The sequence below is a fragment of the Pteronotus mesoamericanus genome, unplaced genomic scaffold, assembly GCF_021234165.1.
Source record: "Pteronotus mesoamericanus isolate MK-2021 breed Mesoamerican mustached bat unplaced genomic scaffold, CSHL_Meso_final scaffold_174, whole genome shotgun sequence".
NCBI lineage: Eukaryota > Metazoa > Chordata > Mammalia > Chiroptera > Mormoopidae > Pteronotus > Pteronotus mesoamericanus.
In genome coordinates this window covers 22063598-22091567 of record NW_026555309.1, presented here as the reverse complement: position 1 = coordinate 22091567, position 27970 = coordinate 22063598, and the positions used below count along the sequence as shown (strand labels likewise).

Here is a 27970-nt window from a genome sequence, read left to right as displayed (position 1 = left end):
GGGAAAATGGGCTTATGAAAGGCAATAATTTGGACTGCTCTTCTGCTTTTGAAACATACTTTTCCACATCTCAAATATTTCCTCAAAAATCCCTTCTCATGGGTAGATCTTAGAAAGGAAAACAGACAGGCAGATTCTAGGACAAGCTGGAAAAAAGGCAAGCCGAACACATGTATAATTTTCTTGGATGAGTCAGCTAACACAAATGCAGTCAAATTTAACAGAACAGAGAGCCCAGAAAAAAACCCACACCTATATGGTCAATTAATATATGACAGAGGCAAAAACATACAATGGGGTAAAAACAGTCTGTTCAATAAATGGCCCTGGGAAAATTGTACAGATACACACAAAAAGTGGAAACTAAACCATCTTCTTATACCCTATACAAGAATAACCTCAAAATGAATTAAAGACTTAAATGTAAGATTTGAAACCATAAAGCTCTTAGAGGACCAAAAACCATAGTAAAACCTCTGACATTTCTCTTAGTTATATATTTCCTGATACATTTCTTTGCAAAGGACACAATAAAAAATAAACAAATGGGACTACATCAAACTTAAAAGTTTTGCAGAGCAAAGAAAACCACAAATAAAACGAAAATAGAAACTACTGGATGGGATAAGATGTTCACCAATGGTACATCAGATAAGGGGTTAACATTAAAAATTTATCAAGAACTCAGACAACTCAGCACCAAAAGAAAACAAACAATTCAATTAAAAAATGGGCAGAGGACACAGGCATTTCTCCAAAGAGGACACACAGATAGCCAATAGACATATAAAAAGAAGCTCAATGTCACTAATCATCAGTGAAATGCAAATTAAAACTATTTATATAATAAGAAATTATCTCACATCTGCCAGAATGGCTATCATCAAATCAAACAAGTGCTGACGAGGAGAAAAGAAAACTCATGTGTACCATTGGTGGGAATGCTGACTGGTGCAGCCACCGTGAAAAACAGTATAGTTTCCTCAAAAAAATGAAAACTGTAACCGTCCTATGACCCAGTGATTACACTTCTGTGTATATATCCGAAGAAATCCAAAACAGTAATTCAAAAGAATGTATGCACCCTTTTGTTCATTGCAGTGTTATTTACAAGAGCCAAGATATAGAAGCAACCCAAATGCCCAATGAATCCTACCATTTGTGACAACATGGATGTACCCACAGGGTATAAGCCTAAGTGAAATAAGTCAGAGAAAGACAAATATTGTATGATTTCACCTATATATAGAATCTAAAGAACAAAATAAAATTGAAGCAGACTCCCGGATACAAAGATCAAACTGATGGTTGCCAGAGGAGACTGATGATGGGGGACTGGGTGAAAAAAGGGCGACAGGACTAAGTACAAATTGGTAGTTACAAAATAGTCATGGGGATATCAAGTACAGCATGGGAAATTTAGTTAATAATATTGTAATAACTATATAATGACATTCTGTTAATAGTGCCAGGTGGGTACTGGAAATATTGGAGAGAGCACTCTGAAAAGTACATGACTACACTGTGCTGTGCGCCTGAAACTAAAAACAATATTGAATGTAAACAGTAATTGAAAAATAGAACTTAAATTTAAAGTTCTTACTCAGGTTCCACAAAGCTGCAACTACAGTGATAGCAAATGTCTTCATTATTTCATGTTTCATGGTCTACTATAGATTATTGACATTTAATATATTAAAGTTAAATGAAATAAAGAATGAATGAAACAACCAATCTATAGTACACTTCCTGAAATTTTTCATTAGTCTTAGACCCATTTTTTTCATCCATTTCAATGCTTTTTTAATTTGAATATAATTGGCTTGTATAGCACTTGTAATATCATTATGGCATTTATTCTGATATGCCTCATCAATTAATAATACTAAGTTCTTTATAAAGCTTTATATTTTTCTATTCATTGAACATGCTCCATCATCAAATTTTTTAATTAAATTTATTGGCATGACATTGACTTTTTAAAACTGCATGAAGTAACACTATCCAGGCATCACCTACTAAATTCTATTAAACAAAAACATCATTTTAACTTAAAAGTTAACATTTTCTGTATTCCAAACTTACAACAATTGGTCTATAGTTAAATATTTATTTTAATTTTTTATTCAACTAGATAAAGCACCCCCTCAAATATCCTACAAACTGAAATCTGTAAGTTTTTTTCTTGATACCTACTTAGTAATTTTCTTGGGTATTAAGTGCCCATTAAAAGCAATCCTTTTCCTTTAAGCAAATGTTCAACATAATGTTTTATCCATAATTAACAAGAAAATATTTTGCAAAGAGAATGAATTACCATCAAAAACATTTTATATGCTTCAATTTATGAGGAAATAAAAAATTCCCCTTTATTTCCATTTATAAATCTACCCTCTGGCTATGTACTTTACAAATTAACTTTGAGTTAGTTTAGCTTCTTAGTTTACCGTTGTGTTGTATTACTTTAAATCTGAAATTAGCTTTATAATACTTACTTGCAACTTGATCTTTCTGCCTATGAAAAGTACCCTATTTTTTAAAAAGATATGATGAAATAATTTCATAATATTGCCTAATATAGCAACAGAGTAACTACTTATATCCATGTAAATTTGGTGCAATTAAGTTCTTTTTTATTCCATAGATAAGCTTTAAAACTGATGTTATAGCTGGAATAATAGTTTAGCATAAAATTATTTTACCAACAGATGGAGTAAATATACAAAAAGTAATCAATCTCTGACTTCTAAAAATTTTACTTGAAAAAGTCTTAGTAATAAAATGCTATTTGAAAAATTTTTATATATTCCCATTACTATAAAATTTTTTAGTTCTTTTGGTTCAGAATTCTTACATGTGTGACTGGTCTCATAACATAATCACCATTTTCCTCAAATTTCTAAAGTGCAGTGCTTATCACTTCAATAGCCAATTTTCTTTATAACAAGTACAGTAAATTATTAAAAATTATAAGAAAGTTGATATTATACTCCGAGATAAATTTCCCTATTAATATATACACCTAAATGCAGACATATAAAGCTGATATCATTAGGATTTATATTTAATATTTACGACCTACACTTTTATCTGGAGGTTTGCAATCTATCTCCTCTTCTTCTTATTCTGTCTCTGCTCTCCGAATCACTCACCTTCACATCTCTATTCACCCTCTTTCAAAAATAGTACAAGGAAGCAGTGTACTGTGTTACTAGAGTCCGTTTGAATCAAACATTTCACAACTTACAGCCTATGAGACTGCCATACACATATATTCTTGCATTTACTACCACTGTGTCCCAAGATTTTACTGAGAAAAAAAGAGACCTGCAACTACAAAATAAAATCAGTCTGACAAGGACTTGGAAGGCAGGGGAAACTAAAACACTCCACAATTGATCTTAGTGCTTAAAAAAGTATCAAACTAGATATGTTTTGTGCAATTGGGTGAAACTGGTTGGCAACATGACTATTAAAGGTGCATCATAATAAGATTAAAATATATTAAATTTAAAAAAGTATAGTGCCTACAATACATCAATTAGCCACTGAACATCATCTCTAGACCCTTCTCCAGGAATAGAAACGGGAAAGGCAGGGAACACTAGTATCAAGTGAGTCACAAAATTCTAATATTAGAGAGTAGCTTTAAATCATTTTTGGCCATGATCCACAGCAGGAAATATATACATATTTGTGAGCCTATAAGGTACATGCAACACTAAAAAATATGTTTTACAGATTAATTATCCTTATTCAGTACACTTCACTCTGGTGTTTTCTATTCCAGTCTCCCTGTTTTTTGTTTGTTTGTTTGTTTGTTTGTTTTTTAAATAGGGTTATGACTCTCAGTTGGTTCTGAAAGTGAGGAGGGAAGAGGAGTAAATGGAGGAGCTAGAGATGGAGGGTGGGGGAATGTTGACGGGGGGACTTTGTCCCACAGTGGATATTTGGCAATGTCTGGAGATGTTTTGAGCTGTCACAACGGGGTGGAGATCCTACTTCCACCTAGTGGGTAGAGGCCATGGATGCTGCTAAACATCTTAAAATACAGAAGACACTACTGCAAAACAATAAATCCAGCCCCAAATGTCTACAGTACCAAGGATGAGAAACATGCTCTGGATTATTTAATAAATTGGTATTAGGTAAAATTTTAAAGTCAGTGGTAATTTTTAAAGCTTGTGAAAAATATATTTAAAACTTTGGGAGTCATGTCCAACATTCAAATTCAGAGATACTGTGACATCAGTAATCTAAGACATCTCCTTCCATAACACAAAGATAAAAAAACAAAGAAGGAAAATTGCAATTTGGGGAAGTGCTCAATATAGCTTTGTGGAAAGCAAACTATACCATTATACGTTAGGAGATAAGTGTTACAAAACATACAAATCATTATTGGAGACTATTCTAGTCTCTAAATAGGTACTTCTCACTGAATACTACTATTGGGGGTAATATCAAACAGGAAAAGGTTATTTTACATCTATTTCTTCTTCCTAAACTGAATTAAGTTATGATTTTCCACTGGAAATACATGTTGGCAGAAACCATACTCTGTGAAACAAATCATTAAATAGATGAAAAGGAGGACTACCTCTAAGAGTATTTACTAGGAGCTCAAGTTAGGAAATAATAAAGACATGAGTGACCTGTAGTTTCTTTCCATGTCTGATAAATCTTTTCCTTCTGCTACATAGTATTATAAAGGATTTTAATTTAACTCATATATCGGTTTTTATTTATGTGAGATTTTTATGTGTACTTCAAAATCCTGAAACAATGTATAAGACCTTAGAAGGATAACATACATAAAAAGTTTTTCAAATATTAGATTGATGAATTTCTGGTTCTTTTTTGGGGGGGAAGGGAGACTTTCTGTCTTCATGTGGTAAAAGTAGAGGCATTACTTTAGCAAAAAAATTAGCAAAAACTTCTAAATACATATTTAGAAGTATGTAACAGAATCTAAACTAAACCACTAAGTATAACAAAACTTTTTCTTACCTTTTATGATACACTCAGGTAAATATTGAAAATCATCAAGCTGAAGATTACTAAATATACTTAAAGTATTGCAGCTTCTGGGAAATATCTATATGCTCTATGACAAAATTGAGATCTACAGTGTTTCTTTATAGAACTTTATATTTTAACAAGGACAAGTTTCTTATTTATAACTTAAATGCAACTTGTATGAAATAAGAGTCTAACTTGACTATCTCCCCGCTGTATATGCATTTCCCCCAAGTCTACGGGTTGAATAATTTATCTCTTCCCCCTTCGCTTGTGGTGATTTCTATGTTTTCATCACTTGTTTGTTGTAATATGCCACTTTGGCAAAAGGATTGTTTTGAGATGAAAGCAACTGAGGAGGGCAGATACAAAATGGATTAATTCCATTTTGGAATTAATGGATGATTTCTTGTATGTAAAAATGAATGGAAATTAATAGAGAAATTCAAGAAGGCAGCTGCATGTGAAATTAATATGGAATTATTTTTTATTGTATGAAGAATAATTAGGAATTACAAATGAGAGACAGTTTTCATTCTGATCATTCTACCTATTTGCCTAAAAGCAGGACATGTAATTGGAAAGATGACCTCCTTTCTTCTCTGCCAGGAATACAGATGTGAACTACTAGAGATAACTCTTGACCCTTATATAAGCACCTATGGAGACTACATAACAAAACTTGCTAAAACTAGCCTTTACATTCCATTAGTTCCTACAATTCACCACCCCTAGAAGTTGAAAGTCCTTTTCCTTTGTCTTGTCCCCTTTCTAAAAACGTATTGTTCTTTTGTTATAAAAGCTCAAATTCTAACAACCCCTTTAAGTTTTTCCCTGCTGAGTGTTCTCATATATACGTGCAATGCGCATGGTAATAAATTTGTTTCTCTCTTATTAATTAGAATGTCTCTTGTCATTCTAATTTATAGGACTCCAGCCGATGAACTTAAGAGGCATGGAAGGAAAGAAGAGTTAAGTTCTTCATCCTCCTACACCTTCCAGTTTAACTTCAGAAATAGGGTACTTTGATGAACCAATTACAATTATGACTAAAATGTTATTAACCTCTAGAGATGATCTGAAAGGAACATGTATCTTCATGGTATTCAGCATTCCCAATTAGGATCATGAAGCGTATCTCTACTCAAATCTTCCTTTATGTTACTCAAGTTTTGTAGCTTTCTTCATGGAGGTCTCCCTTATTTTTTATTATTCCTTTTTAAATCACATTTTCTGTTTTAGTTCAGAATGAAAACTGTCTCTCATTTGTAATTCCTAACTATTTTTCATACAATAAAAAATAATTCTATATCAATTTCACACACAGCTGCTTTCTTGAATTTCTTTATTAATTTCCATTCATTTTTACATATAAGAAATCAATTATTCCTCAAAATATTGTCAGAAAAGTGTGTGTGTGAGGGGAGTGGTACAAAGGATTCATGTTAGATCCTCACCTGTCTGGTGTAATTCAGCATACACCAAAATAAATTATGGAAAGATTAAGAAGTTAAAGGTTAAAAGTCAATAATAAAATCATGAGAAAATATACAGTTAAATGTCTAACCGATTGGGAATGAATAAAGAGTTTCTGGAGATGAAAGGAATAAAAAAAAACACCAAAGAATGCAAATACTTAGGCATATTAAGTTCAATATTTTCAAATGACCAAAGAAAATTAGATAAACATCAAAATGGGAAATAGATTTGGGACAGAAGACAGTTAAATGGGTTAAATCTTAACCACATAAAAAGCTCTTATAAATCAATAAGATAAAAACTAATTATGCCCAATAGGAACATGGGCAGAAGAAATAAAAGGAATAAATAGATAATTCACAGAAGATATAAAACACCAATTTACATACAAAATATTCAACTCCACAATCAAATTCAAAATAAAATTACAAAGAGATAGCATTTTTTTGTGGTCTATTCAAAAGCAAAAATGTGGTGCATTTAGCCCCAAAGCTAAAGACTATTTGCTTGATGAAAGCATATGACAGGAGTATGGAGTGTTATAACCGTTTTGAAAAGCAGGTTGGTAATCTGAATTAAAAGCTTCAAAAAAATCAAAGCACGAATATGTATTTGTAAAATACTTGAATATAAGCAAAAAATTACATATATATATAAAGATGACCGTTATAATACCATTCATAATAACAATTGGAAGCAACTGCAATATTAGCACAGCCATTTAAAATATTTTTCTGAAGATTATCTAATGGCCTGGAAAAATCTAATGACATGATATCAATTGAAAAAATCAGAATACATGCATAGGAAAAAGAAGAAATACAACAATATGTTAATAATGGTTATATTTGGGGAAAATGTTAATGGATAGCTTGTATTCGGTTGGCCAAAAAGTCCACTTAGTTTTTTCCCATAAAATAAAAGGCACATTTTTCATTTTCACCAATAACTTGGTTGATTTGGGTATTTTCAGTATGTCAGTATCTCCTGCTATTGTCTCTAGTGGGTAGAGGCCAGGGGTGCTGCTAAATATATTCTAATGCAGAAACAGCCCATGGCAAAGAGTTATTTGGCCAAAATGTCAATAGTACCAAGAAATTTTGCAAATCACTTTTGACACATTCCATCAGACACAGCACTTTTCCCATACAATGTACATATCTTTTTTTGCATTTCAGATGCATTTTTACCTTTCTTGAAATAAAACATAATACGCTAAAAATGTTGCTCATTTTCTTCCATCTTCAATATTAAAATAGCTACAGAAAAATTCACCAATTTTGACAAGTTTTTTTTTAAATGCATTCTAATATGACAGCTGTCACAATACAATCTAACAAAATTGTTTCTAATGAAGTTAAAGACAACTAAGCGCTGCTACAGACATCATACAGAAAAAACTAAATGCACTTTTTGGCTAACCCAATATTTCATTCTTTACACTTTGAGGAGTTTTTCAGATGTTCTGTAAACATATTGTTACTTTTAAAATGAAAACCAAAAAATGTTATATAACTAATAGGTTTAAAAAAAAAATGCCATCAAGTGATGCAAGAAATTTTTTCAGAAACAAAGCAAAAACCAATTTAAAAAGTCAATGGAGGATGCTCACTTTTTATAAGTTGAAATTTTCTTCATATAATCAATATCATTAAAATACTTAAAATAAAGGTAGTAATATCTAAATTTTAAACGTTTACTCAGAAATACAACCTAAAGCAAAAAGCTCATCTAATCAATTTGCAGGGAATCGTGTGATTGGAACAGAATAGCTTACCTTTTTCACTTACACTCTCACTTTCAATCTCAACATCATCACAACTTGTATATTCAGGTGTGGAAGCTAATTCCTCCTCTGAACTGCTCAGTGAAACCTGGCGCATTTTACCTCCTTTCTTCGATTTATGAGGCTTTGGTGGTGGAGGTCTCACAGACTCTGACTGGTCCGAACTGAGAGAATCATTCCTTAACATCGTTTCCATTTTTTCCCGTTTTGTTTTCCTCACAGCAGAGCTAGGATCTAAGTGGTGTTGTTTCCTTAGTGAGTCAGTACGCCTCATGTCTTGTCTATCAATAGGTATTGGACTCCTCCGGGGGGTAGGAGGACTATGGTTTGTGGTCCTTTGTGGATAAGAAATTGGTCCCTGAGCCTCTCGAGTTCTTTCCATTGAATAAGATCTCTGATTTTCCATGGCAGCTCTACGTTCAGATATAGATCTTTGCCTTGATGGTCTTTCCATCCTTAGCATAGAAATCCTGGAATCTTCCAGTTCAGCATTTGCCAAAGAAACATCACTATGTCTTCTCTCATGCCGCGCTCTGGACACTTCAGCATGAATACGCATTTGTTCTTCATAGGGCTGTGGCTTTACTGGATAGCGGGCCAAATTTGGATCACTTCGATAGCGTGCCTGGTATTCCTCCTCTCTCCGCTGTCTTTCATATTCATCTCTGCTCTCCACATCTTCGTCATCTACAATATATTCTTTAGAATGCTTATGGCTTCTCCTGTTGGAGTCCCTATAATTTATATGATCAGATTCTTCATAAAACTGAGGATCACGTTGAGACCGCCTATCAGCATAATCTGATGGAGATCTAGGCATTGCGCTATCTGAAGTAGCATACTGTGAATATTCCTCTCTTTCTTCCCTTTGGTCGTATCTTCTTTTCTGATCTCTGGACAGTGATGGACTTCTTTTCCTAAGTAATCAAAGAAAAGAGATAATGAGAAAAGCAATATTTAAATAATTTTACATTTTACTGATGCACTGTCAGGTTGATGAATAAATTCAAATAGTTCTTTTGCTTCACTTTTTAAAATTTCATTTTAAAGTCATTAAAACAAAAGTTTTACTTACATTCATTATATTTATAATAGTTCAAATAGGAAATTTAAGTTATTTTTGATGTGGTTATTAAATGCCTGATACACTATATATATATATATACTCATATATATATATATGAAATACACTTATGTCTTGAAATTAGATAACCATCAAATTCTGCTGCTGTAAACAGAATTCATTCTAATTTCCTTGTTTGGCTCCCAGCTTCAGCTATCTCCCAACTGTTCTTCAGAAGCTCAAAAAATATTCTACCTCCTATTCTTTCTATTTTTGACACCTTTCTGAAAGTTATTTGAAAACACAATGAAGCCAAACTAACTTGGCTCAAGAGTTGAATACTTTCTGACTAAAGCTAAGTGTTGGCTCTTAAAAATCAATTTTCATTCATCTAGCTTTATAAATCACTCCTAGTATTGGTTCATCTAAGTCTTTATCTTATTGTCATTTCTCCAACCCTTCCTTACTACCATAACTTAAGACAAGCAATTTAAGTAAATACCAACAATAATTTATTGATAACAAAACCCCTAGAAATCAGGAAGGACTGTTATTTTTATTCCATCTTCATTAAGATTAAGGCTAGCTCTAATGACTCTTAAAGATTAATGACTCTTCTCTGGCTTCACATCTGACCCCTCATATTTCCTTACAGTCTCAGAGGAATATACTGTATATTGTTTTGAACCTGCCCCTCTAACACTGGTATAACATGATGGACCTTGCAGTCACACTTAGTATTAATACTCTCTGCCAACAAAATATTCACATTGGCCTCTTCTCTGGCATGAATTTGGGCAATGTCAACCATTAGCCATATGAAGCAATGGAACCGGGATGCTGAAGATGGCAGGGAAGGTTTAGAATAACTGTTATGAACATTTTGTCAGAACACGGACAGGAGAAAATTAAATAGTAGGATCAGTTAAATTTAAGGATAACCAATATCAAACAGCTCAATGGTGAATTTGTTAGACAATATATGTTTTTTTATCCAAAAGCAAGAAGAGAAAAGATACATGTGGGATCATGCACTCTAAAGTCTCTTCTGTGTTCCTGAATCCCTTTTCCTCCATAGCTGAATACAGTCTGTCAATGTATCAATTAAGGTTCATTAAGGAAAACAGAAGTCATTCCAGGTTTTCCAGGTAGGAAAGGTATTAGTGCAGGAATCAGAAGCTGCACAACTGGTATCTCATTGTAGTTTTGATTTGCATCCCCCTAATAGCTAGTGAAGCTGAACACTTTTTCATTTATCTGTTGACTATTTGTATATCTTCCTGGAAGAAGTGTCTGTTCAGTCCTCTGCCCATTTTTTAAAATGGATTGTTTGTTTGGTGTTGAGTTGTATGAGTTCTTTATATATTTTGGATATTAACCTTGATTGTCAGAGCTGTTGTTTGCAAATATCATCTCCCTTTAGGTTGATTGCCTTTTTGTTTGTGGTTTCTTTTGCTGTACAGAAGCTTGTTACTTGATATAGTTCATTTGTTTTTTGCCTTTACTTCTCTTGCCTTTGAGGTCAAATTTATAAAATCTTCTCTAAGACCAAGGTCCATAATAAGTTTAGTACCTATATTTCTTTTATGTAATTTTTTGTTTCAGTCCTTACATATTTAGGCCTTTGATCTATTTTGAATTAACTTTTGTATATGGGGACAAACTGTAGTCTAGTTTCATTCTGTTGTATATGCCTTTCCAATTTTCCCAGCACCTTTTATTGAAGAGGCTTTTTCACAGCTGTTAGAATGGCTATTATCGACAAGACAAGTAATAACTAGTGTTGGAGAGGGTGTGTAGAAAAAGGAACCCTCATTCAGTGCTAGTGGGAATGTAAACTGGTACAGCACTATGGAAAACAGTATGGAGGTTCACCAAAAAAGAATAAAGTTACCATATGACTCAGCAATCCCTCTTCTGGGTATCAACTCAAAAAACTTGAAAATATTTATTCACAAAGATACATGCATCCTTATGTTCATTGCAGCATTATTCATGGTGGCCATGACATGGAAACAACTGAAGTGTTCTTCTCTAGATGACTGGATAAAGAAGATGTGATACTTATCCAATGAAATACTACTCAACCATGAGAAAAGATGGCATACTGCCATTTGCAACAATATGAATGGGCCTCAAGAATATCATGCTAAGTAAGTCAGTCAGAAAAGCTAAGAACCATATGATTCTCTCAAATGTAGGTTATAAAACTGAAACTCATAGACACAGACAATAGTATGGTGGTTATAAAAGGAAAGCAGGGGTGGGAGGTAGTGAAGAGTAAAGGGGGACAGATATGTGGTGATGGAAGATATTTGACTAAGGGTGGTGGGTACACAATGCAATATACAGATGATATATCACAGAAATGTACACTTAAAACTTACATAATCTTATTAACCAATATCACCCAAATCAATTTGATAATTAAAAAGGTTTATAAATAAAAAAGAAATTATCCAAAAAATAGGAAAAGAAAGAAGAAGGAGGGGGGAGGGGGAGGGGGGCGGGGGGGAGGAGGAGGAGGAGGAGAAGGAGGAGGAGAAGAAGGAGGAGGAGGAGGAGGAGGAGGAGGAGGAGGAGGAGGAGAAGGAGAAGAAACAACACAGCTGTTGAACAAGCTAGGGAAAGGAAGGCCAGAGATGTTAATACTGCTATCCTAAAGCTGAACAATAAAGAAAGGCAGAAGTTCTGAAAATGGTAATTAGGAAGCAGCTATGAATCTCAAGAGTCTATGGGAATTTGCCACCAATTACCCAGTGCCTACCCATTAGGGTGGTCAATTAACAGGAGCTTGCCCAGGAGCTAATAAGACTCTCACATCTGCCTATCTGCCTGCCTACAACTGCTGCTTGACAATAATCTGTATCTCCTCCACCTTTCAAATCTCACACAAATGCATCACCAGAGTAGACTCTAACCTGGAACCATAAAGGGAAAAATATTATAAAGGAAAGAACCAGCCTGCTCTGCTAAATGTTTTATGATTAAGGAATAAGATATGATTTCTGTTTTACATCTGCATTCTTACATTTACACATAAATATAAAACATTTAGCACTAAATTACAAGTCTTTTAGGTTTAAATTGTTAGATAAATGCATAGACTCCTAGAATTTAAAATATACAACCAAAACAGAGCACTCAAATAAATTTCATAGTTTAACACACATAACATCTGTTATGCATAACTCACTATTTTTTGTCATTTTTTATACATATGACTAAAGCAAAACAGATGTTAGCATGGTAGTGATGTAACAGAACACTAAAGTTGAGGGATCTGGGTTTCATAGTACACTTGACATTAATCAATTATTTGAACCTATATAGCCATTTATGCTTTGAGAGTCTACACTTAAAAGTGAGAGACATAGATTATACACATTAACTCATATATCATTCTAAATGATTCTAAACCCCTCTTCCATTTCTTAGGGACTAAAATATTATAATATTGATACCACAACTTCATCAAGTTAATATGCCTAATTGAAATCTTAAAGCATAGCAAAAAATAGATACTCCTGTCAAGATGTAATTAACTGGTGGCAAATTTTAACATATCTCACTAACTGGTTACTTTTATTTACTTACTAAAATACTAAGCAAAGAACCAGCTTCTTTTGTAATGCATTTGTAATGTAATGCATTGGTTGATCCTCTGAATTGTTCTTTTCGCCTCTATGTCATTTAGTTCTGCTCTAATCTTGACTATTTCCTTCCTTCTACTTGCTCTGGGATTTATTTGTTCTTGTTTCTCCAGTTCTTGAAGTTGTAGTGTTAGGTCTTTTATTTGAAATGTTTCTATCTTTTTTAGGTAAGCCTGTATTGCTATGAACTTCCCTCTCAGGACCGCCTTTGCTGTGTCTCATAGGTTTTGGACTGTTGTCTGTTCATTTTCATTTGTTTCCAGAAATTTTTTGATTTCTTTTCTTATCTCATTATTGACCCATTCATTGTTTAATAGTCTACTGTTCAGTTTCCAGGAGTTTGCAAGTTTTTGAAGTTTCTCTTTGAGGTTGATTTCTAGTTTCAATCCCTTGTGGTCCAAGAAAAAGTTTGGTATTATTTCAGTTTTCCTGAATTTGCTGAGGTTTGCTTTGTGTCCTATCATGTGGTCTATCTTTGAAAAACTGCCATGAGCATTTGAAAAGAATGTGTATTTTTCTTCTTTGGGATGTAAGGTTCTATATATGTCAGTTAAGTTTCTTTGATTCAGTGTGTCATTCTGCGCCACAATATGTTTATTAATGTTTTGTTTGGGAGATCTGTCCATTTTGACAGTGGGGTGTTGAAATCCCCTACTATCAGTGTGTTGCTGTCTATATCTTTTTTGAAGTCATCCAACAATTTCCTTATAAACTTGGGGACTCCTATATTGGGAGCATATAAGTTTACAATATTGATGTCTTCTTAATAGATTCTTCCTTTAAGTATTATAAAGTGCCCCTCTGGGTCTCTTTTTAAGGCCTTTGCTTTGAAATCTACTCTGTCTGATACAAGTATGGCAACCCCGGCCTTTTTCTCATGCCCATTTGCTTGGAATATTTTTTTCCATCCCTTTACTTTCAATTTGTGTAGGTCTCTTGCTCTGAGGTGGGTCTCTTGTAGAAAGCAGATGTGTGGGTCATGTTTTCTTATCCATTCATCTACCCTGTGTCTTTTGATTGGGGCATTTACTGGTTCTTTGAAAAGATAAATAAAATTGACAAACCTTTAAGCAGACTCATCAAGAATAAAAGGGAGAGGACCCAAATTAATAATATCAGAAATGAAAGAGGAGAAATAACAACTGATACCACAGAAATACAAAGGATCGTCAGAAACTACTATGAACAATTATATGCCAAGAAATTTGAAAATCTTGATGAAATGGACACATTTTTAGAAAAGTATAATCTTCCAACACTGAAGGAGGAAAAAACAAAGCTTGAACAGACCAATAACAGCTGGGGAAATTGAAGCAGTCATCAAGAAACTCCCAGCACACAAAAGCCCAAGGCCGGACGGTTTCACAAGAGAATTTTACAAAACATTTAAGGAAGAGCTAACCCCTGTCCTTCTCAGACTATTCCAAAAAATCCAAGAGGAGGGAAGACTCCCAGACTCTTTCTATGAGGCCAGCATCACCCTGATCCCAAAACCAGATAAAGACCCTACAAAGAAAGAAAACTACTTGCCAATTTCGCTGATGAACATAGATGCTAAAATCCTCAACAAAATATTGGCAAACCGCATCCAGCAATACATTGAAAAGATTATCCACCACGATCAAGTGGGATTCATCCCAGGCATGCAGGGATGGTTCAATATACGCAATTCAGTAAACATGATACATCACATAAATAAAAGAAAAGACAAAAACCACATGATCATCTCGATAGATGCAGAAAAAGCATTCGATAAGGTACAGCACCCATTTATGATCAAAACTTTCAGCAAAATGGGAATCAATGGGGCATTCCTCAACGTAATAAAGGCCATATATGAAAAACCTACAGCCAATATCATACTCAACGGGCAAAAACTGAAAGCTTTTCCACTAAGATCGGGAACACGACAAGGATGTCTGCTCTCACCGCTTCTTTTCAACATCGTATTGGAAGTCTTGGCCACAGCGGTCAGACAAGAGAAAGAGATAAAAGGCATCCAGATAGGAAAGGAGGAAGTGAAGCTATCATTGTGTGCAGATGACATGATAGTGTACAGAGAGAACCCTGTAGACTCTACCAAAAATATCCTCAACCTAATAAGTGAATTTGGCAAAACAGCAGGATACAAAGTCAACATTCAGAAATCAAAGGCATTTTTGTACACCAGCAATGCAATAGAAGAAGAAGAAATCAGAAAAAATATACCATTCGATATAGCAAGAAGAAAAATAAAGTACCTAGGCATAAATTTAACCAAAGATGTAAAAGACCTGTACGCAGAAAACTATACAACATTGAAAAAAGAAATTAAGGAAGACACAAATAAATGGAAGCACATACCGTGCTCCTGTATTGGAAGAATTAATATCCTCAAAATGTCCATACTACCCAAAGCAATTTACAGATTCAATGCGATCCCTATTAAGATACCAATGACATATTTCACAGAAATAGAACAGACATTTCAAAAATTTATATGGAACCATAAACGACCCCGAATAGTCTCAGCAATTTTGAGAAAGAAAAACAAAGTAGGAGGGATCACAATACTGGACATCAAACTCTACTACAAAGTCACTATACTCAAAACAATCTGGTACTGGCACAAGAACAGACCCATAGACCAGTGGAACAGAATAGAAAGCCCAGAAATAAGCCCAGGTCTATATGGGCATCTAATATTTGACAAAGGGGGCAGAAGCATGAAATGGAGCAATAATAGCCTCTTCAACAAATGGTGTTGGGAGAGCTGGACGGCTACATGCAAAAAATTGAAATTGGATCATCAGCTGACACCATACACAAAAAAAAACTCAAGCTGGATAAAAGACTTTTTAAGTCGCAACACCATAAAAGTCCTAGAGGAGAACATTGGCAGGAAACTCTCAGATATCCCATGCAGCAATTTTTTCACTGATATGTCTCCTAAAGCAAGGGACATAAAGGAAAGAATAAACAAGTGGGACCTCATCAAAATAAGAAGCTTCTGCATGGCAAAAGAAAACATCAGCAAAATGAAAAGGGAGCCAAACATATGGGAAAATATATTCGCTAATGATACATCAGACAGAGGTTTGATCTCCAAGATATATAAAGAACTCACTCCACTCCAAGAAGACAAACGATCCAATCAAAAAATGGGCAAAGGACCTGGGCCGACGCTTTTCCAAGGAGGAGATACAGAGGGCCCAGACCCATTCGAAAGGATGCTCAGCATCACTAGCCAGCAGAGAAATGCAGATCAAAACCACCATGAGGTACCACCTCACACCGGTCAGAATGGCCATCACAAACAGATCTACAAACAACAGGTGCTGGTGAGGCTATGGAGAAAAGGGAACACTAGTGCACTGTTGGTGGGAATGCAGACTGGTGCAGCCACTGTGGAAAGCAGTGTGGAATTTCCTCAAAAAGCTGAAAATGGAACTGCCTTTTGATCCAGTGATTCCCCTGCTGGGACTATACCCTAAGAATCCCAAAATGCCAATACAAAAGAACCTATGCACCCCAATGTTCATAGCAGCACAATTTACAATAGCCAAGTGTTGGAAGCAACCTAAATGCCCATCAGTAGATGATTGGATCAAAAATTTATCGTACATATACACAATGGAATACTACGCAGCAGAAAGAAAAAAAGAAGTACTAAACTTTGCGACAGCATGGACGGAACTGGAGAGCATTAGGCTAAGCGAAATAAGCCAGGGGGTGAAAGACAAATACCATGTGATCTCACCTATAAGTGGAACCTAACCAACAATACAAAGATGCAAGGGAAATAAGACCAGCAACACTGAAAGGAAAAGAAACCAACAGAGACAAGAGGGAAGGAGGGAGGGGGCGCAGGGAAAAGGAAGGGAAGGGGAAAGTCTAGGAACATATAGCAAGGACCCATGGACAAAACCAAAGGGGAAGAGCTGAGGGAGGGAAGGAGGGAGGGGGCAAGGGAAAGTGGTGGGGGTAGGTAGAGACAAATGTATTTGAAAAAATAAATTAAAATAAAATAAAATAAAGAAGAAAAAAATAAAATCAATCAATAAAAAAAAATGAAAGAAAAAAAAAAGGAAAAGAAAAGAATTACTCTGAAGAACTCCAAAGAATCAGTTCCTTCTCAAACTGACCACCTAACCTCCATTAGATGCAGACGTGATGTTAGGAATTCAAACATACTCGTGTGTTAAAAAAGATATAATATTTTCAAATCTAAATTAATAAACATTTTTCTCTAAAAATACAGCAGTTATTCATAAGCCTTATTTAATATCAAGAAATTTATTCTGTTCCAAGAGTAAAATTCTATTGTTTCTTGGATTTATATGATATATAAGGAAATTGCTTTTTAAATTTCATTTAGATATTGTTTAATTAAATGAATTCTACGTTGTGTAAAGTTCAATGTGAACTGAATAGGAGATTATGTAGCTATATGTATGAATTTTGGAGACATACAAATTGAAATAAAATGTGATTTGTTAAATGAAAGCAATATTAATTACCTTGTTACCATGGACCAGATCAGCTCATTTTTGTGCCTTTGTATTTCCTCAACATAATACTAATCATTCTATTCCCAATTACCTAATTAGTATTCTGTACTGTTCACTAGTCTTCAAATTTTTGAACCAGAAAGGGCTGTATCAAATATACCTTTGTAGCTCTAGTATTTATTCACTCACTCAACAAATATTTATCTAGGGCTTACTATGTGCCAGGTATGATTCCAGTTGTTGGGAATGCAACCGGGAAAAGATGTGTAAGGTCTGTGCTCTCAATAAGCTGTCTTTCTAACGGGGAGACAAACAGTAAACATATAAACAAAGTTAAGGTACTTTCATATAGTGAAATACTATTAAAAATTGAAACAGTGAAAATTCCAAACAGTGACATAGGGAAGCAACTTCTGATACAAAAGGTCTTTCTTAAAAGGTACATTTGAAGTAAGACCTGGATATGTAGTTACACTGAATAAAGCCCATTTATAAAAAAATTCAACTTCACTGGAAATACTTCGGATTTCTCACTAAGTTGCTATTATTTTTTTAAAAATTTTATTCAAAGCTGTCTATAAAATATAAATCATCTGAATTCTTAATTGTTGTTTTATTAAATCAAGGATTTTCCAAGGTAGTTGATCTCTAGCACCCACCTAAAAGCAGCCATCTAAGACCTTTTTACATACTCCTTCATTTAGAAATGTTTCATTGCTCCCAAACGGGGCAAATTCCAATTCCCCATTATATTTGATCTCAGTTAAAAGTCAAAAGTAAAACATGTATATTAAATAAAAGTGAATACAGTTTAATCATCAAAATAACTTAACATGCCTTAAGATTGTTAATACAATTTAATCTGTAAAATATGAAAAAACAAGGCCGTACAAGAATATCAAGTAAAAGTTTCCAGAAAATGTTAAGGAGAATATTGGATACTTTGAAGACAATTCAACATAATGGTGACCTTCTCCCTCACTGCACTTCTTCTCTAGGTAATCTTCTTACACATTTCTACCTTCAAAATGTGAGGTTTCCTGTGGACAGGCAACGTGTATCTAAGGAGGCTGGAACATAGCAGGTGTTCAATAAACACCTGTTATTAAAGAACTGATTAATTCTCCCTTAAATTATCTCTACTTTTCATGGCTTGCTCTTTTTTTGTATACTGAAACCAACTGATTGCTAAAATAGTCTAGTTCTTTCTTTTTCCTACTGTGCACCCCTCACAGTACTGGCACCTCAAGTGAAAGGAAGGAACTATTTTTATTAGCAGTGTAATTTAGCTCTCTTATTTGTTAATTTGATTTTTGTTGTTGGTCTTCAAAAACCAGCTCTTGTTTATAAAACTACTTCTTTGGTAAAATATATTTTGAGTATCTATCATTTTACAACTAAACATTTAGAATAAAACCTCTTTGTAAATTAGGGATTTCCAGTAATATACTTAACATCACATTGGGTATTATAGGACAGAAGTAAAATTTAAAAAAAAAATTAAAAAGGAACACTTCATTCCTTGAGGAATTAACATGAATTTTTGAAAGTAACTAGGGTAAAAAGTGAAAATAGTAAGCCTTTATAACACAAGCAATTGATTCTATTTTATTGCTAAATAAGAATATTTACTTATAGAATCCAGTTGTGGTAAAAAGCATGTTAATAATTAGTCCTTAGCAAGCCATATAGGTGCTTCTTTAAAATCATACCTTCAATAAATTGAATTCAATATTAAATCCAGCAATCACTTTATTGTAGAGATTATGAAATTTGCCTGAAGCATTTATATCATACCTTAAACAATGATTTGTATTGGTTTTAAGTAAAAATAGAACAGTGGTCATGATTTCTGAAATTGGAATAACTATTGTCACTGTTAACATGGAATTAGGTTTTTAAAAATATGCTTTAACATACCTTACTGTATATTAAAGGTACACTAGAGGTAAGGCAAGATTTTATTATAAGAATATTCTTATCAAACAATTAAGAATCTAATACTAGTTACTCCAGAATATTAAAATATCCTGTCAAACAATTTTAAAAAAAATATAATGTAAACTACTGCATATATACTCTCTTTTTAATTAAAACTGCTATATTTCTTAGATATTATATTTTTCAGGAACTACTGAAAATTCAAGTACCTAGCTCTAATCTCTATCTTCGCCCTTGGCCTTTATAAACAAGCATCGGCATTTACTATTAACACTTGGAAAACATTTCATTAGTAAAATAATATAATGATAATTTGTATACTTCTCTAAATAATCATGAAGCATTTATAGTATTTAACCCATAAATTACAACTCAGAAAAATGGAGCAATTCACCTAAGATGTTATATTTCACTTAATCCTTCAAAAGCCCTCAGAAAGTAAGAGGCAGAATCCAAAATTACGCCTTTCTTTAGAATAAAATGTTTGTGAAATTATATAGTGCTCTAATTTTTACTCTTATACATTCTATCGATTTCCTGTTTCTTACCAATGACACAATGTCACTATACCTTTATATTTACTTTATACTAACCTAATAATTTGTTCACCTCTTTACTGAAACCTAGGTTGTTAGAATTATTTTCTCTTTCACTCTATTAGTTATCTTAAGTTTATAGAAAATCACATATAGAAATATCCTATTTCTCCTTTAATCAGTAGCATTTCTGTTCATTGTTTATAATTTTTTGTAATGTGGATTAACCAATCTATTTCTAAACATTCTAGCTATGTATTCATACACTGATTGCACATAATAGTTTGAGCAAGAAACTACCAATTAGTCTCTTTCAAATTCCATGTCTAAAAACTATACTGACTAATGGGGAAACTCCAAATAAAAAAATTGTTTTCTAATTCAAGTCACTTTCCCAATTTCCCAAAAAGCAGTCTCAATTTACATACTGCATATTAATTCATCATGCTTTACCATAGTTTCTATTTTAATATTTACAACTTTACCATTCTATGTGTTTCTGTTATTATACCATCTATATATATCAATACTGACCATACACTATAGAATAATCGAGTTACTAAAAATACAACCCAGTAAACACTTAAAAATATTTTTAAGGACAGTGAACAATTAGATGGAAACTCAAGTTTTAATTTTCATATATTTAACTCTTAAGACCTATGCAAATTTTAAAAATCATTGTTAAAAGTGAAGAATTTCAAGTTACAAATTTCTATAAATTCAAGTTTTATATTATAGTTAAGTATTATGTATATGAAAATCTCTTACTCATAGTCTTTATTATAGAGATGATTAAATAACTGTCATTTGATAAATAAAAGAACAGAACTAACATTTAAAGAATCAATAATCTGAAAAAAGACCATCTTTTTAAAGCTTTATAATGCATGGCTATTGCTAAATATGCTAAAGTTATACCTCATTAATTCAATAAGATACGCTAATCATACAGTTTAAACATAACATTGCAATCAAATTGCGAAATTTGAAGCTGTTAAGACATCAAATCGAGGCTTTAACAGAAGTATATGGTCTTTTTAAAACATGAAATATATAGGCTTCATTCCTATAATGCTTACAAAAAGCTTTTACAAGTCAAATCATTTATATTCATTAAAAACCATTAAAAAAGATTTATCTCTTATTACATATCACAATTTTTAACACATTATTATAGTTTTACCTTTTGCTCATCCAATGCACATCTGTCGAGCACGAAGCATCTTGTTGACAAAAATACATTAACACAGTGCCAGGCAGTGCTTTCATCTAATCCTTCTAGCTCTAGCAAAATCATAGGAGCCATCCTGAATCAGATGATTTGAATGTCTCTGCTCACTTACTATCATTTTATTTCAAAAGTCAATTACTCAAAAGTTACACGTAAAACAATATTAATTCACAGATGGAGTCATAAAGTCCTCTAGGAATGGTCCTGTTCAGGAAAAGGTTATTCTTTAATGCTGTTACTATGTGGCTGTATATAGCTCCAGGTCAAGTAAGAATGTACCCTGTAAGGAGGATTATGGCTTTTAGCTGATTAGTGCCTCACAATACTGAACACCAAATGCATCCTATATCCAAAGCATTTCTGGACACTATAGTTAAAAAGGACAGATTCAAGAATTTGTAAGCCATGTTCTCCTACATGAACTACAATATTTTTAAAATAGCAAAATACATTGTTATCGAGAAGTCTACTGTACTATTTAACCATGAAATGTACAGTGAAAGTGAATGATGGTGATGGTTCTAAGAGGTCTATCCCATAATTTCTTTTCACTTACTTAATAAGGTTAAGTTTCTTAAGCTTTACTAGAAAGAGATCATTCCCCCAAAGGGGTTATGAGACAGAAAATAGCAGTTTCTGTAGAAATGGTATAAAAAATGTGCTCCGTGAACTGAGAAGTTGCTTGTTTTGATTTTTTTAAACCTCCGTATACTTCTATTCAAAAAAATTTAAAATAGAAGGTAACACCACAGATGCTTTCTATCAAAAGCCAGTTATCTAGATGTTACTATTACACTTCTGAAAATTATATTTAAGTGATTCCAAATAAACTTAAATAAAACAGAAAAAGTCAATGTTTGAAGAGTAGGGAGAGATGCAAAAGTTCTGTGCTGTTTTCTGATCTCCTGAATTTCAAGTTTAAATGAGGGCGTAGGGATATGTGGCAGAACCACTCAACTTTCTGTGAGGCATTCATACAGAATTTTTTCCTAGAATTAAGTATAGATCTTGGAGAGATTGTGAAGAACATGGGGACGAATAAAGGTCTTTCTCCCCTCTGAGATTCCTAATAATGACTTGTAGATTCTTCAAGCAGATACAATATAAATTCAAGATAATTCATTTTTATAGGAATGTTAACCAATGATAAAATTCAACCATTTACACCCCAAAGCTCATAAGAAACTGAAGAAAAAGAATTCCACAGAATATTCTGATTCTTCTAAGCTGATATATTCAGAAGATTTCAGAAACATTATAGCTGATGTTATAATAGCAATACTTCTTTACTTTTCCTTTCATTCACTTTTACCACCTCAGTGAGTTTTCCTGGCAGTGTTCTCCCAACTGCAATGCACACTCTGCTGCCAATCATCTCTACCATTCACCTGGTTTCTAGTTCCTCTTATCTGTCCACCCAGACTCTCATTTGTATTTCAAATACCACTACTGCTTTCCCTTTACTCTTTACAGATGTTACTAGGTCTCCGTTTTCCTTCTTCCTACCCTTTGAGGGTTATATTGTCCTTTGAGGGCGTTTTTTTTTTTTTTTTTAATCTCCTGGGTAAATACTCTCATGGATTCAAATTTGTTAGGACCCAATTTTGGATTTAAAAAAATTTCATGGGAATAATTATATCTTTAGTATCCATTGACTTCTTCAGAGGTGCAAGATCAAAAGATTTTATGGATCAGAAACCAGTATAAATTAATTTTTATTATATTTATGCCAATATTTTCAACATATATTTAAAAGATGAAGACCTTTATATATACAAATCTTTAGAAAATGGTGCTCAAATGATGCTGCTCTATATTAATCCACTGTGCTACTCCTTTCTCACTATTATACCTCCCTAAACTGCCATTAAAAAAAAAAAAAAGACTAGGGACCATTCTATACTAGAAGATAATTTAAACCTGTAGTGATTTTATTTCCTCTTCTTAATGTGTTTTGCCTGAGTCTATGGCAGCCTGAGACACAATCCTACAATAAAAAAATTAAGATTCATAGAAAATTATATAAAGAAGATAAAAGAAATAAGAGGGAAAACAAATATAATTAAGTTTAACCAACAACTACCTTACATAATCATCAGTGAAAACCGCAGTTACTTTATTCCATTCTCCCCTGTTACCTTTATATTCTTTTTTTTTAAAAAAGATTTTATTTATTTATTTTTAGAAAGAGGGGAAGCGAGGGAGAAAGAGGAGAACATCAATGTGTGGTTGCCTCTCACACACTCCCCACTGGGGACCTGGCCTGCAACCTAGACATGTGTGCTGACTAGGAATTGAACCAGCAACCCTTTGGTTCACAGGCCAGCACTCAATTCACTAAGCCACACCAGCCAGGGCTATATTCTTTTAATATTACAGTTCCTTTATTGAACTCTAATTATTGATTTAATATACCTATTTCATTATTTCCTCTTTTTTCTATTCATTCCAAAGAGACAACTTAAAGATTTTTGGTTAGGGGTTAAAACCACAACAGTTACTCAGAGAAGAGAAACCTCTTTGTATAAAAGGAAACAGACACATTTAGAGGTATATACCAAAGGAAAAAAAAATAAGTTCTCCTTACCTGCAAACTAAACTTTATACAATTTTTAATCTTATGTGTTTATGTCCTCATTGGGAAAAAAAGAATCATACAGTTTGTTAAAATGTGGAAAAATACAGTTAAGTGGGTTTAAGTGGAAGCAGCATATTCCATCTCAGTTAATAGCAATTCTTTCCCTCCAGTTGTTCATCCAATCCATGAGGACATTCTGCTGGATTTAGATTATATACAGAATCCAAACACATCTCATCACCTTCACTAGTACAAGCCTGGTCGCCTGCAGATAACCCAAATGCATCCTCACTGGTCTCTGTGCTTCCTCTATCCTACCATAACCCTACAGCTTAGTCTCAACACAGCAGCAAGACTGGAAGTCAGATTGTATCACTAATATGCTTGAAACCCTTCAGTAACTCTCCATTTTGCCTACAAGCCCTATGGGATCTGTCACCCATTGGTTTCTGGCCTTCTTCCCTGTTGCTCGCCCTTGGCTCACTTAGATCCAGCCTTGCTAGTAGCTTCCGTGTATGCTCTTATTTTAGGACCATTGCTCTAGCAGTTCCCTCTGCCTGGAATGCTGTTCTTCCAAATATTAGGAGAGATATCTTCTCGTCTCCTAGTCAGCAGAGACATCTTCAAATCTTCATTCAACTCTATTTTCTCAAGGAGATCTACCCTGAATACCATATTTAATATTTCAATCTGAGTCTTTACTTCCTGCACTCCCAGTCCCAATCCCCTAACCTGCTTTACCTTATTTTCTTTTTCATATCATTTATCACCTTTTAATTGTGGCATATATTTTATTGTATTTATTGTTCCCTCATTCAGAAATCACTGTTTTGGTCTCTTTATTCCCAAATGCCTGGCACATAGTGGGTACTCAATAATTATGTATTGAATAAGTTAATAAAGCTATATAAACAGGGTATTTTTACACTATATTAAAAATAAATTTCACTTGCCCAGACAGCCTATCTACAATATAAATATATGACTATTACAAAACTCACACTACTTATTTTCATTATTTGTATTTTACCATGAAAAATAAACTCACAAATTACCCAAAATACTACTCTTAATTAAATAAGTAAAAGTTGTGCCTTCAATATATGAATCTTGAGAATATCAACCTCTTTATTCTCCCAGCTACTGAATCTTTTTTGTGCTATTTTGTTATTTTTTGAGTAATTTCAGAATTTAAGTGGTTGTTTTTCAGAGATGTAGAGAAAATTGTGTTGCTTGAGACAGGGAGAGATGAGGAGTTAAAGAAAAGCTGTTTCTTAGTAACAGAACAGAAAGAATCTTTGAAAAACAGAGCTAGAGCTCTGTCAATTAGCCTGTCACTAACCTGCCTGAGAACACAACTCGATCAAATTATTTTAGAGAGTGACAGGTACAAAGAAAGCACTTACTAAACAAGATTTTTCTTGGAGAATTCATGATGACAAGTCAATATAGTACTGTTTGGAGCAACTATCATGACAAAAAAAAAACAAATAAAATATATGTCATTTAAATGTTGGAATTTTCATTATACCAGTATTTGTGGTAAAATATTTTTTCCTATATAACTCCTGTATGTTTATGTGCCAATAAATACACACATATCATGTTATATATCTTGATACTAAGCTGAAGGAACTGTTGTAAATTATTTCTACCTAATCTGCAATTCTTATCTGGCTCAATTAAATCAATTAGAGAAACCAAATTTATCTTCCAGTTAACATAATATTCTTTCCCAGGCAGAGAAAACAACACCTAACATCTACGTGCCAGCATGGTATGTCGGTGTTCCTTAGCTGCCTACCCCAATACAGTATGGCTTCAAATTAGGCATCAATCAGCCCCACTGAGTAGAGTGTGTTTTGTCTGAGTACAGACATTTTGATTCCTTAACACTTTAAGACCAGTAAAATACTATAAAATGGACTCTTTGGCAGATAGTCTTCAAAAGTGGCATATGAACACATATCAGGATACCATTGTTTTCACTCCATTCCCAGATTCATAAAGTTGGCCCCAAACCTGTATATCTACACTACAGAAATATTAAGCATGATGAACATTTTAAGAAAGGTTTATTGAGGTGAAATAGCATTGCACCCCAGAGAGCAAAACTTACATAAAATATCCTCTTTTGAATAATTCTGCTCTTTCCTTGAAATAATTTCCCCTGTAATAAAGCTCTCTAAGGCTCTTACCATACCAGCTTGTCCCTAACACTCCTTTACCAAAAAAAAGAAAAAAAAAAAGAAAGTGATGGTTGCTGAAGTGAGGTCCCAAATATAGAAGAAAGAGAAAGTGATGGAAGACACTGGTGGGGCTGAGCTTTGTTAAAGAAGGCTGTTAAATTTCATTAAGTGTTTTTGTGTAATTTGATATTATTTAAAACATATGATCTATTTTAAACACCACATTAAAAGAGGGATATCAATAAAGAGGCATGTCTGAGACCATGAGGATGATGAGACACCCAAGTCAGACTGGACTAGGACTTTCTTTTGAATGTATTCATATTTTTAATATAAATTCCCCCTAATAAGTTGTGCTTTTTTAAAATCACTTTTTATAGCAAAGTTTCTTCAGCAGTCTTAAAAGTAACTGATAGAAAATAATACCGCATTGTGAACTTACTTGCTGAACTTTTAATTCATGCTTATTCTCTAAAAACGCGTTATATAACATGCTAAAAATAGATTAAATTTTGGGTTACTTAAAGTCTTCTGAATGAAGAAAATAAAACATGTGCTCTGGAAACAACTATACTGAATATCTGTCATTTGGCTCACTATCATCTATTTTCCTTCTTTCTTGGAAGAGAAGGAATGTCTCCTCCATGCTCATCTTTGTGGTTTGGATTGAACAGGCTTCCATTGCCTTAGAGGTGAGTCATGATTAACAGACTACCATCCCTGAATAATGACTACCATAAGGACCAAAGCTGGTCCAGTCACAGTGACTCTTGAGGACATTTGTCTGACAAAGCTGAGACCACAGACTTCCTGTTTTATGATTGAGGATTCAGGTGACTCTCAGGGCTACTAGGAATCATTTTAGGGTCATGAATTGGAGGAGGCTTCCCAAAATGGAATAACTATCTACTTAGTGACAATTAAAAACAAAAAGGAAGAAACTAGGTCCACATTATATGAAATTCAGGATCAACCCCCACCTGACGCAATATGTACCTCTGGAGTTTTTAATCAGGTAAACCAATAAAATCCCTTTATTTTTAAACTAGTTTTATTTGGGTTTTCTATTACTTGCACCTGAAATCTTCTTGGCTAACAGAATCTGTGATGCAGACTCTAAAGTCTACATGTAACTTTCTCATTAGCTGTCCTAATATTTATGAACTCTGTTTCTATACAAGTTGGTTTTTTATTTGTGAAAAGTAAGTACTCTGGGACCCTTATGTACTCTGTAGTCACATGATTTCTTTGAAGTTATTTCCAGTTTTATACTAAAAAAACAGTAATTTGAGATCAAAATCTTTTCTGAGATAAAAAAATCACAAGATTGCATGTTTAGTATTAAATTTCATGTAATAATTATGATTTGTTCCATTTAAGGGTAGAAAATGATAAAAATAAATCACATTCAATGTGTCTCAGGCAAGAGCAACAAACTGCTTTTTATTTTTATTTTTTAAAGATTCCATCCCTTCATTTTTAGAAGGAGATAAAGAGAAAGAGAAAGAGAAAAAGAAAGAGAAAGAGAAAGAGGAGAGAAACATTGATGAGCCAGAGAAATATCAATCCCGTGCCTCTCACTCTCCCTCAACGAGGGACCTAGACCACAACTCAGGCACATGCCCCAGTCAGGAATCAAATTGGCAAGCTTTCAGTTTGCGGGATGGTGCCCAACCCACCAGCAAAGGCAACAAACTAAAGTAATTTACATTAAACTATATGCCACCCAACTTCTAAGCTAATTTGGAAATCGACAAGAGATAGATAGAAAACTACCTCTATTGCTGATAAAACTGAAACTGGACGATTGCTCTCTATCTATGTAGAAGTGCGTTTTCTAATACCAAGCCTCACAATCACACAAACACTCCTATCCAGGCACAGATAACACTGATCTATTTATTTTATAGCCAGTCCCTACAAAACTTAAAGCAAGTTCTTTATAAATCTTGGATATTAACCCCTTATCAGATGTATCCATTCAGTGGGTTGTCTTTTTATT

The 27970-nt window shown here is 33.6% G+C and overlaps 1 protein-coding gene across 18 annotated transcripts in view; it reads right to left on the bottom strand.

Moving 5' to 3' along the window:
* Positions 1–27970, bottom strand: part of RIMS2 (regulating synaptic membrane exocytosis 2) — a 473698-nt gene that overhangs the window by 243712 nt on the left and 202016 nt on the right. For all 18 annotated transcript variants that reach the window (XM_054590373.1, XM_054590359.1, XM_054590361.1 and 15 more), the window contains one exon: positions 8276–9201. In XM_054590373.1, the coding sequence (XP_054446348.1) occupies positions 8276–9201 (926 nt within the window). The remainder of the gene's footprint in view (positions 1–8275; positions 9202–27970) is intronic.